Source organism: Ursus americanus, chromosome X, assembly GCF_024610735.1.
Source record: "Ursus americanus isolate L20-20 chromosome X, mUrsAme1.1.p, whole genome shotgun sequence".
Taxonomy (NCBI): domain Eukaryota; kingdom Metazoa; phylum Chordata; class Mammalia; order Carnivora; family Ursidae; genus Ursus; species Ursus americanus.
In genome coordinates, this window is record NC_142164.1 from 19103452 (window position 1) to 19122241 (window position 18790).

Sequence of the window (18790 nt, forward strand, 5' to 3'; positions counted from 1 at the left end):
GATTCCCTAATTTCTCTTTCTTTAACCTCATTATTCATGTATAGAAATGCAACTGATTTCTGAGCATTGATTTTGTATCCCACCACATTACTGAATTGCTCTATAAGTTCTAGTAATTTGGGGATGGATTCTTTTGGGTTTTCCATATAGAGTATCATGTCATCTGTGAAGAGAGAAAGTTTGAGTTCTTCTTTGCCAATCTGGATACATTTTATCCCTTTTTGTTGTCTGATTGCTGTTGCAAGGACTTCTAGTGCTATGTTGAATAACAATGGCGAGAGTGGGCATCCTCCTCGTGTTCCTGATCTTAAGGTAAAGGCCTTCAGCTTTTCCCCATTGAGAATGATATTCGCTGTGTCATAGTGATTTCTATATAAATGTTTTGAAAACTGGCATGGAATTGGAGGGAATTATGCTAAGTGAAATAAGTCAAGCAGAGAAAGACAATTATCATATGGTTTCACTCACATGTAGAACATAAGCAATAGCACGGAGGACTGTAGGGGAAGGTAGAGAAATCTGAAGTGGGAGAAATCAGAGAAGGAGACAAACCATGACAGACTCTGAACTTAGAGAAACAAACTGAGGGTTACAGAAGGGAGGGGGAGGGGGAATGGGGTAACCGGGTGATGGGTACTAAGGGGGGGCACGCGCCCTGGGTTTTATACGCAACTAATGAATCATGGAACACTACATCAAAAACTAATAATATACTACACAGTGGCTAACTGAACATAATTTAAAAAAACAGATTAAAAAAAAAGAAAACTGGCATGGGTATTTCCATCCTAATAGATAGTAACTATCACTACTGTGTTCCAAAGGATCATCATGTTGAGCCAATTTTACCTTTCAGATGTTATGGGAATCTTTACTCTCCCCTCTTTCACTGGCTCTACTTCCCTAGTTTAGGCACACAGTCACAGCAAACTGCTTGCAGCTCTCCAGGCCTTGTTACTCTTCCCTATTGCAATCCTCTGATTCTCATGGCACCTCCTCCTCTGGCTGTCTCTTAAGTGTTTTCCATCACTGTTTATCCTTAGACTACAAACTCCTTATGAACAGAAACTAAAGAATAATAACAAAAATCAATGAGCAGAAACTGCCATTCTTTCTAAATCATCAGCACGTAGGACAATGCCTGGCACAAAGAAAATACTCAATAAACATTCATTGAATTAATGAAGGCTTGCTGTGACCCAGGCACTCTGGAGTGGTTTACAGGGGGGTTGTTATTCAATCCAACCACATTTTACAAAAACAAAAACAAAAAAACGAGTCTTGGAAAGGTTAAATAACCTGCCCTCCCAAAAAAACATATATCTATATTCATATGGCTATGCTATTTGGGGGATAATCTGCAGTTTATAATGGTGTGTAGGAAGAGACGATGCCAGGAAGCCACAACTGGTATCACGTGATGCACAAAGAGATGATATTCAATTTGCCTGGTGTAAAGAGCTGGTGCTTTATTTTTAAGTGGTTTGCTCTTAAATTGTAGTATTTTTTCCTTTACGTAATTTGTAATCTCTTATGATTAATTTGGCTCTTTCTTACAATGATCAATTGATCTGCTAGTTTACTGGATGCTGCGTTTTAATCCCATCATATGATACATGTCAGGAGCTTTGGTTAGTATCTTATCTGTACATTTCTCACTTCAAAAAGTCTTTCGTGATCAACTATATTTGTGGAAGGTTGTCTACATCATTGAAAGCGTGTAACTCTAGGGCATTTGGGGAACGCTTTACAGTTTAATAACAGCAGTGGCGGCGGTGCCAGCTCTCATTTATTGAGCATATACCAGGTACCAGGCTACTGTGCTAGAAGTTTGACTTGCATGATTCCAACAAAGCCACATGCAACCTCTTCTGCTGTTTTCTTCTACAGATGGGGAAACTGGGACTCAGACAGTTTAACTCACTTACTTCAGGTCACTCGGCTATTGAATAGCGGAACCTGGACTAACATCCAGATTGGTATGTCTCTAAAGCCTGGGCTTTTATCCCAAGCTGGACTCTGGAGGTTGTCCAAGTCACTTAACCCTCTCTGAGATTCAGTTTCCTTATCTGTAAAACTGAGGGAAGTAACACATCTTGTAGGGTTGCTAGGAAAATCAGAACTAATAGCTGCCCAGGGCCCAGAGGCGCAGAGTGAGCATTTAAACCATGGTGGCAATGTTTATGCATACATGGGGCATTAAATGGCAAGAGGAAGATACGAGATCCCTTTAAAGGCATTGGGGAGCTGGAGAGGAGGGATCTACAGCTTTGGCAGTCTGAAGAGCTGGCCCTCTCCCCTCCAGGATACAGTGACCCAGTGGAACTCAGAGCGACCGGAGAGGGGGCAGGGGACTGAATTTGGCTTCAGCAACCTCTGCAGGGAGTCGGGAGAGGCGGGGAGCTGGGAGGGGCGTAGAAATCCCGGTCGTCAGAGGACTGCAGGTGTCAGGCAGAGTTGGTGTAGGTGGGCTCCCAGAGCCTGGCGGAGGGAGGGGAGGAGGTTGGAGCGGACCGGCTAGCAGGCTGGGGAGAGAGGGAGGCGGGGCACCGAGCCCGAGAGGCTGTCCTTAGACAGCTCTGCTCATGCCTGGCAGTTTGCTGCATCTGGAGGAGCTCACTGGAGAATCTCCAACAGCGGAGCGGGCCTTCAACTACCGTAAGTACCTGCAAATGAGCGCATAGCCCAGTGGCTGAAGATTAAATACCGGCCATCAGATCCTAAATAAAACCCCGAAATAGTATCCCTGCTGTAACTAATTGCCGCAAATCAAACTGCTCCCAGTCTATCCCTCCCTTTCTCCGTCCCTCCACGGATCCCAGAATTGCCTCGCTGAGAATCTCTGGGCACTGTAAATATCTTCCCTTTTCCTTCTCAGTCTTCCCTCCAAACCCTCAGCGAAGCTTGTACCCGGCACCCCGCAGAGCCCAACCCCTTTGATTCCTGGAGCCCTAAAAGCTATGCAGGGGGCGAGCCATTAGACATTTTGGGTATGTCACCCTCAAAAACACTGCGGCGCTGCCTAAGGGTGGGGAAAGTGATTGGGGTGGAGTAGAAGGGGAGGGTAAAAGGACTAGACTGGAAGGTGAGGATGGGGGTGGGGGCGTGAAAGGCCAAAAATGGGCGTGGCCAATAACCTGAGGCTTGCAGCTGTTTCCCACATTCTGTGGGCCTTAAGATTCATCTTTTGGGCTGGATGTAAAGGTACAGTTTCCTTAGTGATTGGGGAGGGATTAACCATGCTGAGAAGCCCCCCTTCCCTCATTCCACTCAAGTCCCCAGGAGTCAAAACCCTGGTTTAGGGGTCTAAGTGGCAAGCCTGAAATCTCAGCTGGCATTTCTGGGCAGAGTCCCAGGTTGAACCTTTCCCTTGGCAGTAGAACCTGGCTTCCCCAATAAATCCTGCCCCAAAGCCTTGGGGGAACAAAGCAACAGGGTGGCACTCAAGCCTGAGCCTGGGCCTGGCCCTGAGAGGAGCAGGGGACAAGGAAGGGGCTGTGGGAGCTGAGATGAAAGAGCAGGTTAATACCCCCTTGCGGAAGAAGAAAAATAGCCACCTTGAAATGTTTACCATGTGCCCTGTATATATATTATCTCTGATCCAACACAACAACAATGCTAGGTAGATATTACTTCCCAACTTTACAGATAAGAAAGTTCAGAGAGGGTAATTTGAGCATCCTTCAATGTGAAGTAAGAAATGCAAAAGGGAACTGTCTTCTTGGATCTCTGAGTGTCCACCTGTTCCCCACAGCCCAGATGTTTGAAAATGAATCTTCTTGTTTTCCTGTTCCTCTATCCTGCCCAGTGTTAGCATTGGAGCAAATTCGAGCCTGCAGTGCTGCAATCCGTTCTGGGAAGTGAAATCAGCCCTCTTCTGTTCTGGGAGCTGCCTTTACCCCCACTCTACTGAGATAGGATGAAACAGCCAGGATCTCAGACTCTGAGTAGAGAGTTGATGGAGGAGAGTTAGCTTGAGTTTGTGTGGTGGGGATCTTCCCTTGGCAAAACCATACTTTGGGTGTGGTGGTGGAGAAGAGGCAGGAAAGCAGAAAGGGTCTATCTTGTGTACATGTGGTCAATAGTGTTTTTTTGAAAAATGAAAAGGCCTCCCTGAATTCAAATATCTTTACCATATTTCCTTAGGAGCAATGAACAAAAATGTGTATAAATTATGGGCAGCCAATACATCATTTACACCTTATATTAATTAGCTCGAGTAGCTCGATTCTCCAACACCTACTTGAGATGGGGGTTTTGAGCTTTGCGGGATAAGAGATAAGAATGAGAGTAATATTGCATCTGAGGCAATCTACAGAGGGGCAGTCCTGGATGATATGAGATTGGAGGGGTGAGGAAAGGTAAGAAAGGGGGAGTTTAAATAGTGGTTTTAGAGAATAGACACTAGAGTTATTATATAAATATCTGATATTTAATCTTTTGACTTTGGGCAAATTAAATATATCCCCTCTAAGCCTCAGTTTCCTTGCCAGCAAAATGGGGATGCAGGAAAGCCTCCTTTGCTAAGTTGTTGGAGGAATATATAAATACATATAAAGAATCTAAAAATCTAAAAAGATGACTCTCTACACCTCCCATCTCTCTCCTCCCAAAGGCTCCCCTCTGGCCTGGATTAGGTCATCCTCTGAGCCTCTGAGATTCCACGGATGTACAGACATTTCAACAAATCTGACATCATAGATGCCAGCAAAGACCTTGGGTGTGAGGAGAAGTGGGTGGAAAAAAAGGGGCAGGTGACGTTGTAGTACCTTTCATGCCTCTGAAGGAGTGGAAGGTAGGGTTGTTAAGTGCAGTTTAGTGATCTAAACTAAACTTTGAGGAGCGGGACAAGTCCCCTGAGTAAAAACACCTCTGCTTTTAGATTTCACCACCTGTTGAGGAGCAAAACCTTTCCAGACTTGAAGTGCACATTGAGCATCAGAGGCCCCATGACCCTGGACAGGCTGGGGGAGCAGGCCGCAATGCTGCGGACATTCACTGTCTTGCTCTTTTGCATTTGTGAGTACAAGGAAGGGGTGGGGGCAGGTGACCCTGTCACAGGCACCCCTATGACTGGGTACCTTGGGGAGGGAGAAAGAAGAGAGTATTGAGGATTGAGGGTTGGTGGGGTCAATGTGGGGGCCCTTTTTACCATTATCTCTCTTTTCAGGGTTGAGTCTGGGTATGACATCAATAGGTAAGTGAGTCCTGCCACCTCAGGTACCCTCCTTCCTGGAGGTTTCAAGACATCAGCTGCCTCCATGGCCCTGGATATAACTACCTTGAGACCACAAAGATAATTTCCAAATTGAGCTGGCTGGAGACCAGAACCCTTCACTTCATGATTTGGTTTCCCACAGAATAGTAAAAAACTTTATTTCAGGTGGAATGGAAGCCAGACTTGCACTGTATTACCCAACTCACTTGAATCCCTTGAACAAATGTCCTGGGGGCCCTATCCCATCCCCCACATAAGCAGACACTCTTGTCCCCAAGGGAAGACAAAAAGAAGAATCTGGGTCAGGACTAATTTTAAGGGACATTGCGAGGCACGTTATGGGAGGGAGAGGGTTGGACTGCTCACATCTCTGTGATCTTTGGGAATGACAGTGGTGCAATCTCAACCGGAGCTGTGGATAGAGACCAACTACCCCCAGGCCCCTTGGGAAAACATCACACTTTGGTGCAAAAGCCCCTCTCGGATTTCAAGCAAGTTTCTGCTGCTGAAGGATAAGACACAGATGACTTGGATCCGCCCTTCCTCCAAGACCTTCCAAGTTTCATTCCCTATAGGTGCCCTTACTAAGTCCAATGCAGGTCTTTACAGGTGCTGCTACTGGAAGGAAACAAGCTGGTCAGAGCCCAGTAAAGTTTTAGAGTTGGAGGCACCAGGTAAGAAGACAGCAATAGATAATCAAGAATAAACTCCAGCTCCTGGAATTCAAGCTTGCCTTCCCAGAGCAAGATTTGTTTAATTCATTCATTTACCTCAAATGCATGAATGCATACATGCAGGCATTCCACAGTTAGGGCCTACTCTCTATAGGCAATGCAGATGAGGATGCAGTCTCTGGAACAGATCTAGAGAGCAAGCTCTCAACATAGGGAGACCCCAGATGGAGGGAGGGAAGGGTGGTAAATAATGACCATACAAGGAAGGCTCATTTAAGTAGCACTCTCCTCTCCTGCTCACTGTGCAGCGCTGTCCTTGCTTTACCTGAATTCCAGTTCATTCTCTCCTTCCAGGACAGCTGCCCAAGCCCATCTTCTGGATCCAGGCTGAGACCTCCTCTCTTCCTGGATGTAACGTTAACATACTCTGCCATGGCTGGCTGCAGGATTTGGTATTCATGCTATTCAAAGAGGGATATGCAGAGCCCGTGGATTACCAAATCCCAACTGGTACAGTGGCCGTATTCTCCATTGCCAACATGACACCTGAGAGTGAAGGGGTTTACATCTGCCGCACTCATATCCAGATGCTCCCCACTCTGTGGTCAGAGCCCAGCAACCCCCTGAAGCTGATTGTGGCAGGTGGGTGTGGCTATGGCTGCTGGGGTCTGATGATCATTGTCCCCGGGATCATGGTTGGATGAACCAGGGTTTCTGATTTTACTTTCCTTAGCCAGGTCCTAGGCCCTGCAAGGCCTATGAGCTAGAGTCATTTGACATTTTCCTGAGATGCAAATTAGAATCACACATGCTACCAGGCCGATGTGTGGAAGCCAATCGCTTGGCTAGTGAGTGAGCCCAGCCAAATGTCCGACAGCTTCAGCTCATCACAGCTTTGTTGTTCTCTACTTGTTGAATCTCATGCTTTCATTCATTCACTTGACTAATATTTATTGAGCACTTCCTATGTGCCAGGCACTGCCACTGCAGTCTTATAAATGGTTTTTACATTTTTAATTGCATTTTTATTGTATTTGTGATTATTACTTTTAAGCACAGAAAATAGAATGAATTGTGCATCAGTGATAAAAATAAACAAATTGACAAAAAGTGATAGCTCATATTTTAGAAATGGCTTCTATAAATTACTTTAGTCCTGTATATGTAGATCTAGTGAGGCAGTGTCAATATCTGAACACAGCAGAAGTCTCCCCAAAATGTTCAAATGCCAGACACACACCCCAGCCCCAGTTCGCCCACCCCATGGCCTGGATGCTTTTAGACAAAATGGGCCACCTTTGCCTTAGTTCCTCCATCAGTCTAAATAGGTGCCACAGAAGGTACCCTGGACTTAGAAGCAGTAATCTTGGTTTCTAGTTCCACCTCTGACACCGCCTCCCTGTGTGATCTTAAGCAAGTCACTTCACCTCTCTGTGCTTTGGTTTCCCCCACTCTAAAATGGGATAACAGTATCTATACAACCTACTGTATGATGCCTCTCTGTGCCTCATTTTCCTGATTTGCAAAATTGGTATAATAATAATGCCTACCTCACAGGGTTGTTGTGAGGATTTACCTAAATATAATATATGTACAGTGCCTGGCATATAAGTTCCCAATAAATGGTAGATATTATTTTATTAGTATAGCTTTTTATTGAGGATCGAGTAACAAAAACTCTTTGTTTGAACTGTGTGTATGGATGTTTGTTGTATGAATGTCCTTCCAGAGTAGATTCCACTAACATACACTTTCGCAGTTACCTATTCACTGGTATCCCTCACTAGGCCATGAACTTTTTGCTGACAGGGCCTGTGTCTTCTTTACTTGTACATCCTTAGACCTACATGATGCCTGACACATCCTAAATGCTCAATGAGCATATGACAGAGGTGATCTTTCTAATAACGGATGGGTGGGTCTACCTGGGATTGCAGTGGGTAAGAAGGAATGGTATGAAAGTAAGTTTTGCCCTCTATTTTGTAGTATGATCCCCTTGGGGGAACAATACGTGGAAAAGAGAGTGTGACCCCATTAACAGAGACTTCTTTGGGTCAAAGACTTATGGGCCAATCTCTCATTGGCTTCTTCAAATCTCGTGTTGGAAATAGGGTCTTATGTGGGCTTAATGTGTTCAAAGGGCACTTTTACTTCTGCAGTAGTATTCATGCTCTACAAAGATGAAATCAAACTCATTTTCAGAAGCTTGGTTTCTTGGGTGGTTGGAAGAAGTACATTTGGTAGTTCAGGAACCTAAAGATACAGGCAATTACAGATGTAAATATTCCACTGAGACATAGCCCTATACATAGTTAGAGCTCAGTGGAGCTGATAAAGTCTGGTGAGAAGGGAGGTGCCCAAGTGGACATGCCCTTGATTGTCCCTTAGAAGAGGCCAAGATTCAAGGAAGGGAGAGGGAGTAGAGGCTAAACTTCAGCTACCACTCCTTGTCTTTAGAAAAAACTAGGAAAATAAAACTAAGAGATAATAAGAAAGAATCATCCTATCTCTAATTAAGGGTCTCTTCCCTTTCTAGGACTCTATCCCAAACCAACTCTGACAGCGTATCCTGGGCCTATCATGGCACCTGGAGAAAGCCTGAACCTCAGGTGTCAGGGGCCAATCTATGGAATGACCTTTGCTCTAATAAGGCTTGAAGACTTGGAGAAATCCTTTTACCGCAAGAGGCCAATAAAAAATGAGGCATATTTCTTCTTCCGGGCTTTGAAAATCCATGATGCTGGACATTACCTCTGTTTTTACTATGATGGGTCGTACAGGGGTTCACTCCTTAGTGATATCCTGAAAATCTGGGTGACCGGTAAGAGGGGGGAATGCCAGGGGACCTATGTTGGGGCTAAGGATATACAACTCCCTCTGGGCCACCTGGAGAACCTGATCATGCAGGCAGGGTTTAGTGGGGAAGAGAGCAGTATTTGTATAACTGGGCTTAGGATGGGATTTGCCAAGGGTGGACTGGAGGAAGAGAACCCTTAGTGGTGAGAGGGGAGTCAAACCACTAGCCCTTTATATTTTCGGTCTCATCCTAGATGCTTTCCCCAAGACCTGGCTACTTGCTCAGCCCAGTCCTGTGGTCCAGATGGGTCAGAACGTGAGCTTGTGGTGTCAAGGGCCAGTGGATGGAGTGGGGCTTGCACTCTATAAGAAAGGAGAAGACAAACCACTTCAGCTCTTGGATACCACCAGCACTGATGACAACGAGTCATTCTTCCTCAACAATGTGACCTATAGTGATGCTGGCATCTATAGTTGCCACTATCTCCTCTCCTGGAAGACCTCCATCAGGATGACATCACACAACACCGTGAAGCTTGTGGTTGTAGGCAAGTGCTAACCAATGTCATTTGTTTTTATCATTATTACAGTGTTCTAAGAAGGAGCTAGCAGCCCTGTACCCTCTTGGAGTTATGAGACGAGGAAAAATACACTAGGAAGGTGGTGCAGAATTTTCTCCAAAAACTTTATGTACTTTCTCTCCCAGGATTGTAACTCAATCCCTGCCCCTCGGCATGGCCTAGCCCCATTGTGACCCTTGGAAATGTTATTTTCCTTCTGTCCAGGGGAAATTACAAGTCTTCCTGATAGAAGGTAGAAACCCAAGAGTCTTTAGAGTACTGAGGAGTGGGCCAAGAGGTTCTAAAGCACAGTCAAATTTTGAGACTGCTGACCTAGTGGAAGTGGAAAGACAAGAAAGGTCAAATTCCCATTTGATCTTTAAGAAACTTGTTGGGGGAAATGGTACTGAGTTCAAGGTCACTTATTCTAACTCTGGTTTCTGGATTGGTTGCAGATAAGCCCCCCAAACCCTCCCTGTCTGCCTGGCCTAGCACCATGTTCAAGCTAGGAAAGGCCATTACCCTTCAGTGCCGAATACCACATCCAGTACTTGAATTTTCTCTGGAATGGGAAGAAAGAGCAACATTCCAAAAATTCTCAGTGGATGGAGACTTCATCATCAGTAATGCTGAAGGAAAAGGTACAGGGACCTACAGCTGCAGCTATCATGTAGAGGCACACCCTAACATCTGGTCAGATCGAAGTGAGCCTCTGAAGCTGATGGGGCCAGCAGGTGAGAGGACAACTCTTTTTAGGGTTGCCCCTCCATGGCTTTGGGCATGATAACCCTGGGATCCTGAAGCAGTGCTCAGAAAGCTATGGATAGGGGAGTCAGGGGCTTGTAAGTCAAGGCCCTTGGGTTTGGACACACTTCCCCTGGGGTGGTCTCATAATCACTCAAAGGCAGTGAGCAGGATACTTTCAAAGCTCCCATTCTTCATGAAAAAGGCCACTTCTGTCTCACCTTCTCTTCACCTTCAGTAACCAGCTCCTCCTCCCTCTTCCCCACCCCAACCCCGAATGTGTTCATCTCCCCCTTTCCCTATCAAGGCTCCTGCTTCTGGTCTTCTCTGGACACAGGCTTTCTCACCTGGAATTACGTTCTGAATGAAGCTATCAGGTTGTCCCTAATCATGCAGCTTGTTGCCTTGCTATTGGTAGTGCTGTGGATAAGGTGGAAGTGTCGGAGACACAGAATCAGGTAACTGTTTTGTCCTAGCCCCCTGTTCTTCAATCTAGCTGAGTCCAGGCTCCCCAGTGACTCAGAAATGGGTCATACCCCAGTTGAGATAAGCCACAGGGTCACACCCTTTGTATCCCCCACCTTCCGGGCTTAAGAAACCAGACTTTCTCATCCCAGCTGTTTCTCCTTCACCTCACAGAGAAGTCAGCACCCAAGCCAGAGGGTAGAGAAACATAATTCTCAGAGGGAGATGCAATCAGAACCTCATTCACTGATTTCCTGTCCCCCCGCCCCCCACCCAGTAGAGTGCCCAAATCTCCCTCCCAAACCACCCTGCCCCTCAGAGATGATTGATGTCTCCCAAGTGAACTTAGTCTGAACTTTTTCTCTTGTAAGAAGCCAAGCTGTCCTGTCTCCCTGGGTGTTATCCAACTCCCATCCCAACTTTTCACCCTTACCTCTAGCTTTCGAGAGTTAGAGAGCCTCATGGTCCATCCTAGTCTCCATAGAAACCAGTCTCTCTGCCTCTCTGGCCTCCAACCATCTGTGCAGAGCATCCTGAGAATATAATCTTAACCTGGATGGGTATCTGATGAGGCAGTGGATTGGACCAGGAAATCAAACTGCTTTCTCCGAACCGCAAAATGACAAACAAAACAGGTCGTCCTGCCGTTTCCTTTGATCCTTTGGTGAGCCCTGGTCCATCCTCCTCTCTCCTTGATCCCCATGGCCAGGTGATTCTGCCTGACAACAGGAAGAGAAATGACAGCTACTAGGTTGGTGGGGGTCTCAGCCCCTGAAGGCCTTACCTACTACCCTCAACCTTCTGCTCCTGGCTGTAGCCCCCTCACCATGATCATAGGCCTTTGTGTGTCTGGGAATATTCAGTACACAAAGGATGATGACTGTGATTATATGTGTCTGTGTTTTCCACCAGGATCTGAGCGGCAGAGTGCTTGGGTAATTAGAAGGGAGCCCCCTAAATCTTCTACAAAAACCACCACCCTTTGAGTTTTCAAAAAGTTAGCCCTAGTTATCCTCAGAATCTATCCTGAGTCTTGCACCTTGGGGTAACCTCCAAGCCAGGGGTTAGGAAAAAAATGTAGCTTCGGGTGCCCCACCTCAGCTCAGGACCACTGCATCAAAGAATGAGCTCAGGAAGCAGATTTCAGAGAAAGCAGCTTGAAAAGCATGTTTTCCTGACCAGGAAGGAGGGTCATGGTCTTCTAAGTACAAATTGCCAAATGGATTTTGGCTTAATATCATCTAATTTTACAGGACCCATAACCCAAAGCTGCTTCACATTGCTAGTCATAATCTGGGTGGGGGTAGAGAGATTCCACTCTCTGACAAGCTTAGCTCAGCACTGACAATCTTAGGGTAATTCACTGCGGCTGCCTAGGCAACCCTTCCATAACAAAGGCAGGTGAGGCAGGTCGGTCTGAAGACCAATACTGCCATAATAAAAACTGCTTCCAAACTTAAACTTGATGACGGAGAAACACCCAAGATTTTTCCCTCCACCCCCACACCCACTACACAGAGCTGCCGATCACTCTGAGCTCCAGGGGTTCTGAGAGCTGGAGTTACAAAAGCATTTTCACATCTGACAACTCAATACCCGCAACAGCCTAATCAGGGGCCATGGGGAGCTGACATCTGATATAGGCTGGGAGGGGGGAGGGGGCGGGGGGCACGTGGGTCATGAAAGAGCAAGAGGTCTGTAGGTGGTGAGGCCCTCAAAAAGAAAAGCCATTGATGTCAGAAAAGATTATATCCCATTATCCTGCCCAAATCCAATCCCTATTGGGTGGTGAGTAAGCCAATGACATAAATTGCCGCCCCCTTCTCTCCGCCCTCCCCCTAACCCCAGCAGCTCCTCTCATCTCTTTTCTGGTCTCACTAGAGAAGCCTGGTTGCTGGGAACAGCTCAAGGGGTCACCATGCTCTTCATAGTCACAGCCCTTCTCTGCTGTGGTGAGTACAAGGGGGTGGGGAAGGGGCCTGGGCAGAAGGCCGGGTGAAGTCCCGTGGGGGAGGCGGCAGAGCCCTGGCAGCAATTTCTTTTGCAGGACTGTGCAATGGGGTATTGACAGAAGAGACTGGTGAGTTTTTCCTGCTCCAGACTGGGACATTCCTTCCTGGAGATCTGAAATAACTACAGAGTGTCAGTGTCAGTGGCCAGGGAGTGACTGGTCGGGAGGGAAGGACAGCCAGGAAGGGGCACTTGCTAAAGCTGCTGGCAAAATTCAGCCTCCAACTCTGCTTTTCCGCCTGCAAAATTTTCCCCAAGCTTCTGCACTTGTCTGAGGCTCAGCTGAGACACAAGCTTCCCCTTTCCCCAGCACCTGCAGAAGGAAGGGAAGAGTTTGGTTTTGTGTTGAAAGGGGAGGTGGGCACTGTGATCTGGGTAGGGGGTTCAAGGACAAAGAAAGGGGGAGGGGAGGGAGGAGAGAAGATGGCTTCATTAACTCTGCTGTTTCTAGAAATAATCATGCCAACCCCTAAGCCTGAGCTGTGGGCAGAGACCAACTTCCCTCTTGCCCCGTGGAAGAACTTAACCCTCTGGTGCAGAAGCCCTTCTGGCTCAACTAAGGAGTTTGTGTTGCTGAAGGACGGGACTGGGTGGATTGCAACTCGCCCGGCCTCAGAGCAGGTCCGGGCTGCCTTCCCCCTTGGCGCCCTGACCCAGAGCCACACCGGGAGTTACCACTGCCATTCATGGGAGGAGATGGCTGTTTCGGAGCCCAGTGAGGCGCTTGAGCTTGTGGGGACAGGTAAGAAAAGGCAGAAGTTCCTCCCGGGGTGACCCTCAGCGCCCTGTGACTCCAACCTTGTTCCTAAGGGTGGGGGAATGCAGAGAGACCTGGAGCCCAGGGGGCTTGTGCTTCAAGTAGGGAGGAGGGGCCCTGAACTGGGGGAAGGGGGGTGGGGAAGAGAGTGAAAGGAGACTAATAGAGCCAAAGGCCAGTCCAGGATGGATTTCTTTTTTGCTGACAAACTGACTCCAAGTGTCCCATCTGGGCACCTCCAAACTTTGGCCTCCTGTTCCACCCCATTTTGTTTTCCAGACATCCTCCCCAAACCTGTCATGTCTGCTTCCCCCCCAGTCCGGGGCCAGAAACTGCAAATCCGGTGCAAAGGATGGCTGGCAGGCATGGAGTTTGTTCTGTATAAGGAGGGAGTGCAGGAACCTGTCCAGCAACTTGGTGCCGTTGGGAGAGAAGCCTTCTTTACAATCCAAAGAATGGAGGATAAAGACGAAGGCAATTATAGCTGCCGTACTCACACTGAAAAGCGCCCCTTCAAGTGGTCTGAGCCCAGTGAGTCCCTGGAGCTTGTCATAAAAGGTAGAGCTGAAAAGGGTGTGTGAGGGAGGAGGGGGGAGGCAAAGCTCTGGGTCAGACACTCCTCTCCCCACAGCAAACTTTGCTGCTGGTCCTAGGAGCCTGTGTCCAATCTTAGAGCCAGGCAGGCGTGGCGCTGGGAGTGCCAGGGCCTCTGGCTGCACGATATTAATAGCCATAATCGTTATTAATAGCTGGGGTTTGTGGAGGGTGATTTAATTTTTCTAATTATTTTCATATCAATTATCTCATTTAGATATAGGCCAAATATTCCAGGGAGGCGGAGCAGGTACCATTTCCCCTTCTTGCCAAATAGGCAAACTGAGATTCATGGGACCAGCAGAGCCCTAATGAGGGTTCACCCTTTTAGCTAGCCTCCATTGCCTGTCTTGATGACAGGGAGGATTCAGCTGGAGGAGGTGAGGGGTGGGGAGAAGGAGTCCCTGGGAGAAGTCCATCTGCAAAGTAAATTTGCCTTGATTTTTAAATGCGCCTACTTCTGAATGTAATGCTATAGAAAACAAAGCAGCTTCCAGGAACCAATATTTGCTATATTAGCTATCTTTTTTTTATTTTTTAATTTGGTTTTGTGTCATGTTTTTGTTTTTTACCTTCTAGAAATGTACCCCAAGCCCTTCTTCAAGACATGGGCCAGCCCTGTGGTCACTCCTGGTGCCCGAGTGACTTTCAACTGCTCCACTCCCCAGCAGCACATGAGCTTTATTCTTTACAAAGATGGAAGTGAAATAGCATCCAGTGACAGGTCTTGGGCAAGTCCAGGGGCCAGTGCGGCTCACTTTCTGATCACTTCAGTGGGCACTGGTGATGGAGGGAATTACAGCTGCCGCTATTATGACTTCACAATCTGGTCTGAGCCCAGCGACCCTGTGGAGCTCGTGGTGACAGGTCAGAAGTGGAAAAATGCAGATGGAGACAGGATCGACTGTGGGACAGTGGGTGTAAGGGCTGTCAGCGGGAAAGGAAAAGTGTTCCTGCTAAAAGTCACCAGGGTAGAGCACAGGACTCTTGATCTCAGGGTCATGAGTTCAAGCCCCACATTGGGCATGGAGCCTACTCAAATAAACAAAAAAAAACAAACAAACAAAAATAAAAGTCACCAAGAAAATGCCTGCAGAAGTGCCTTGCACATGGTAAACAGTCTATGAAAGGCAGCAGATTCTATTATTACTAATATAGAGAGAAGAGACAAAGGAGAGGGGAGAAGCAAGTAATTTACTTCTAGAGGAAGAAGTGAGGTAGATGGGATGTCCAAGCCCCAATGCCAAGCTCACATGCCCTATTTCTGAAATCTTTTTGTGGCTTGGCCTTGAACTTTAGGCTCAATGTTCACTTTTTCTTTAGCTGGGCTGTCAGAGATTGGCGGGCTGGATGGCCCTCAGAGAAAGGGCAAAGACCTTGAAATGACAGCTGCATATTATGCAGCCATTACAAATGATAGTTTTCAAAGGCTGATTAACGTCATAGGAAAATGTTTACTACATAAAGTTAAGTGAAAAATATTAAACTACACAACTGTGCATACAGTAGGATCCCAATTATGCAAATAGTTGCAGCTACAATGACATGGACACATAGAGAAAAAAATGAAAAAGAGATATAAAGACATTTATAAAGAGTGGTTATCTTTGGTAGAATTGTATTTTCTTAGGTTTTTTCTGTATTTTCTAATTTGCTACAATAAACACATATTGTTTCTTACAACAATGCTAAAAAAGCAATCTGCAGAAAGTGGGGGGCAGACTTCTTTCATGTTGTGGTCTCTTCAATTTCAGAATTCTACCCCAAACCCATTCTTCTGGCACAGCCAGGTCCTGTGGTACTTCCTGGGAAGAATGTGACCCTGCACTGCCAAGGAGCTTTCCAGGATATGAGGTTTGCCCTCTTGCAGGAGGGTACCCAGGTTCCCTTACAGTTCCAGAGCACCTCCGGGGACTCAGTTGACTTCCTCCTCCACACTGTTGGAGTAGAGGACTCTGGGAATTACAGTTGTGTCTACTATGAGACAACCATGTCAAATAGGGGATCACATCTCAGCAAGCCCATTGTGATCTGGGTGACAGGTAAGAACAGACAAGATATATTTAAAAAATAAAACAGATGAACATATGGAAAGGAAAAAAAAGAGAAGGAAGCAAACCATAAGAGGCTCTTAAGGATAGAGAACAAACTGAGGGCTGATGGAAGGTGGGTTGGGGATGGGCTAAATGGGTGATGGGGATTAAGGAGGGCACCTCTCGTGGTGAACACTGGGTGTTATTTGTAAGTGATGAATTATAAATTATACTCCTGAAACCAATATTACATTATATGTTAACTAACTAGAATTTAAATAAAAATTTGAGAAAGAAAAAAATAATAAAGTAATTAATGATATGGAAAAAAAAACCAGACAAGATAGGAGACTGGGACAGAGACAACTGAAATAGCAGTTAGGGAGGGTAGAAGGCTAGGTCAGACCATGGATGAGGTAACTATTGTATCCAGAAGGAGAAAGATGAAGGGTTAATGTAGTGAGTGATGAGTATCCTTACTCACCACATCTTTGGTCTCTTTCTAGACACATTTCCCAAGCCATGGTTGTTTGCTGAGCCCAGTTCTGTGGTTCCTATGGGGCAGAATGTTACTCTCTGGTGCCAGGGGCCAGTCCATGGAGTAGGGTACATTCTACACAAAGAAAGAGAAGCCACTTCAGTGCAGCTCTGGGGATCCACCAGTAAAGATGGGGCATTCCTCATCACCAATATATCTGGTGCTAACATTGGGCGTTATAGCTGCTGCTACCACCCTGACTGGACCAGCCCTATCAAGATACAGCCTAGCAACACTTTGGAACTCATAGTCACAGGTAAGAGGAAGGTGCTCTGCAGCAGACTTGGGAGCATAGACAGGAGAGAATGGATTGCCAGAGGGTTCATGGAAATAGTTTTTGGAGAGCTCAAGGAAAGGCAAGCAATAGTTTTTCCTCTTTATAGAACAGACTCTAGGGGTGGCGCACTGGAAAGTGCCTCCTCTCTCTGACCAGGAGTTAATTTCTTCTAGGTTTGCTCCCCAAACCCAGTCTCTTAGCCCAGCCTGGACCCATTGTGGCCCCTGGAGAAAATATGACTTTTCAATGCCAAGGGGAACTGCCAGACTCAACATTTGTCCTGTTGAAGGAGGGCACTCAAGAGCCTTTGGAGCAACAGAGCCCAAGCGGGTACAGGGCTGACTTCTGGATGCCAGCGGTGAGAGGTGACGATTCTGGGGTCTATAGCTGTGTTTATTATTTGGACTCTGCTCCCTTTGCGGCTTCCAATCGCAGTGACTTCCTGGAAATCTGGGTGACTGGTAAGGTCCTGGAGACCTCAGTAATAGTCTAGATTTTGTAGTTTTGAAGTAATTAGCCCTAAGGGGGTTCAGGATGGCTTCTAACTTTGGTTGGTTGTCCTGGTTGATTATAGATAAGCCCCCTAAGCCCTTACTGTCAGCCTGGCCCAGCACCATGTTCAAGCTAGGGAAGGACATCACCCTTCAGTGCCGAGGACCCCTGCCAGGTGTTGAATTTGTCCTGGAACATGACGGAGAAGAAGCACCTCAGCAGTTCTCAGAGGATGGGGACTTCATCATCAACAACGTAGAAGGAAAAGGCATTGGAAACTACAGCTGCAGTTACCGCCTCCAGGCCTATCCTGATATCTGGTCAGAGCCTAGCGATGCCCTGGAGCTGGTGGGGGCAGCAGGTGAGAGGATAATCCTTCCATGGTCCTGCGTGACCTATGTGGGATCCCAAAGATAGTCCGGATGGAGACCACCGACGATGGAGGTGGGAGGGTTTGGAGTCAGAGACCTCAAGTGTGGTCATCTTTCTCCTAGGGATGGTGAGGAGGTGGACCTCAGATCCACCCACAGATAGTAAGCAGGATAATTTCAAGACCTCTTCCACCCCCAAAAGGAGGGCAGCTTCTGCCTCAGCATAAGCACTGGTTCTGACCAACCCCTCTGCATTCTCAATATGACTCCCAAGTGAACCCTGGAGGAGGCCAAATGAGGGGGCAACAAAAGATCAGGGAAATGTACATGTGCTAACCTCCATGGCCTTCATTTCTGCTCTTTTGTCATCACAGGGCCTGCCGCTCAGGAGTGCACCATGGGGAACATTGTCCGAAGTAGTCTGATTGTGGTGGTAGTTGTAGCTTTGGGGGTGGTGCTAGCCATAGAGTGGAAGAAGTGGCCTCGGCTCCGAACCAGGTAAATGCCTCATGTCAGCCTCCTTCTATAAACCCAGGGCTGGTGGAAAAACAATGGTCTTGAGTGTTCATTGAATATCTGAACCCCATAACACAACCTGTTTTCAGATTGATAGTTTTGGATCCTCCCTTAGTCATGTCCTTTTCTCCACACAGGGACTCAGAGACAGATGGAAGAGACCAGACCATAGCCCTTGAAGAGTGTAATCAAGAAGGAGAACCAGGCACCAACACCAGCTCTCCCTCATCAGTCTCTCAGGGAACCTCAGTGGAACTGCCAGTCCCAATATAATAGTCTCCTCCTTTACAAGAGCTTTCCCATCCTCTCTTTTATCCTCAGAGACCTGAAAATCTGACTGGTTATACTGGGAATCAACCCCATCTACTGCTCCTTGGCCACTAATCATCTGAGCTGGGTCAAGGGGACTCTGGGAGTTGAGAGCTCTACCAGGGTGAGATGTTTCCTGAAGAGAGATTCCCCACCCCTGTAACTCCTCACTGTACTGATTTACTGGTGCATGAAATTCTGTTAAAAATGTATTCTTCTGAATAAAAAGAGTATTCACTATTTAACTGCAAAAACTATGGCGATGGTTTTTCCACAGATCTGTTGTCTACTTATAGCTTAGAAATGGTGTGTTGGAGCTGACCTCTCTGGCAGAATAAGAGAGCATGGAGCTGCTAGCACAAAGGAAGGAGCTTAAGGATGGGGTGGGGGAGGAAGGAAGGCTCCAGAAAAGTACTTCCTAATTTGGTTTGAGACA

The 18790-nt window shown here is 46.8% G+C and overlaps 1 protein-coding gene across 1 annotated transcript; it reads left to right on the plus strand.

Moving 5' to 3' along the window:
* Window positions 1–2549: 2549 nt before the first annotated feature.
* On the plus strand, window positions 2550–18577 carry IGSF1 (immunoglobulin superfamily member 1). Its single transcript, XM_045778983.2, has 20 exons — window positions 2550–2658; window positions 4883–5019; window positions 5171–5197; window positions 5611–5892; window positions 6247–6534; window positions 8429–8713; window positions 8943–9236; window positions 9704–9982; window positions 10330–10450; window positions 12339–12409; window positions 12505–12537; window positions 12919–13209; window positions 13504–13782; window positions 14398–14685; window positions 15573–15860; window positions 16358–16645; window positions 16840–17127; window positions 17241–17519; window positions 17904–18027; window positions 18183–18577. The coding sequence occupies exons 2-20, from the start codon at window positions 4950–4952 to the stop codon at window positions 18316–18318; spliced, it is 4011 nt and encodes a 1336-aa protein (XP_045634939.2). The 5' UTR covers window positions 2550–2658; window positions 4883–4949; the 3' UTR covers window positions 18319–18577.
* The last annotated feature ends 213 nt before the right edge of the window (window positions 18578–18790 follow it).

What these genes read in the sequence shown, in the direction of transcription:
- IGSF1 (XM_045778983.2), top strand. Translation starts at nt 4,950, where the DNA reads ATGACCCTGGACAGGCTGGGGGAGCAGGCCGCAATGCTGCGGACATTC. An exon ending in TGTCTTGCTCTTTTGCATTT is followed by an intron (nt 5,020 to 5,170) that starts GTGAGTACAAGG and finishes CTCTCTTTTCAG; the next exon opens with GGTTGAGTCTGGGTATGACA. An exon ending in GCTTGAGCTTGTGGGGACAG is followed by an intron (nt 13,210 to 13,503) that starts GTAAGAAAAGGC and finishes TTTGTTTTCCAG; the next exon opens with ACATCCTCCCCAAACCTGTC.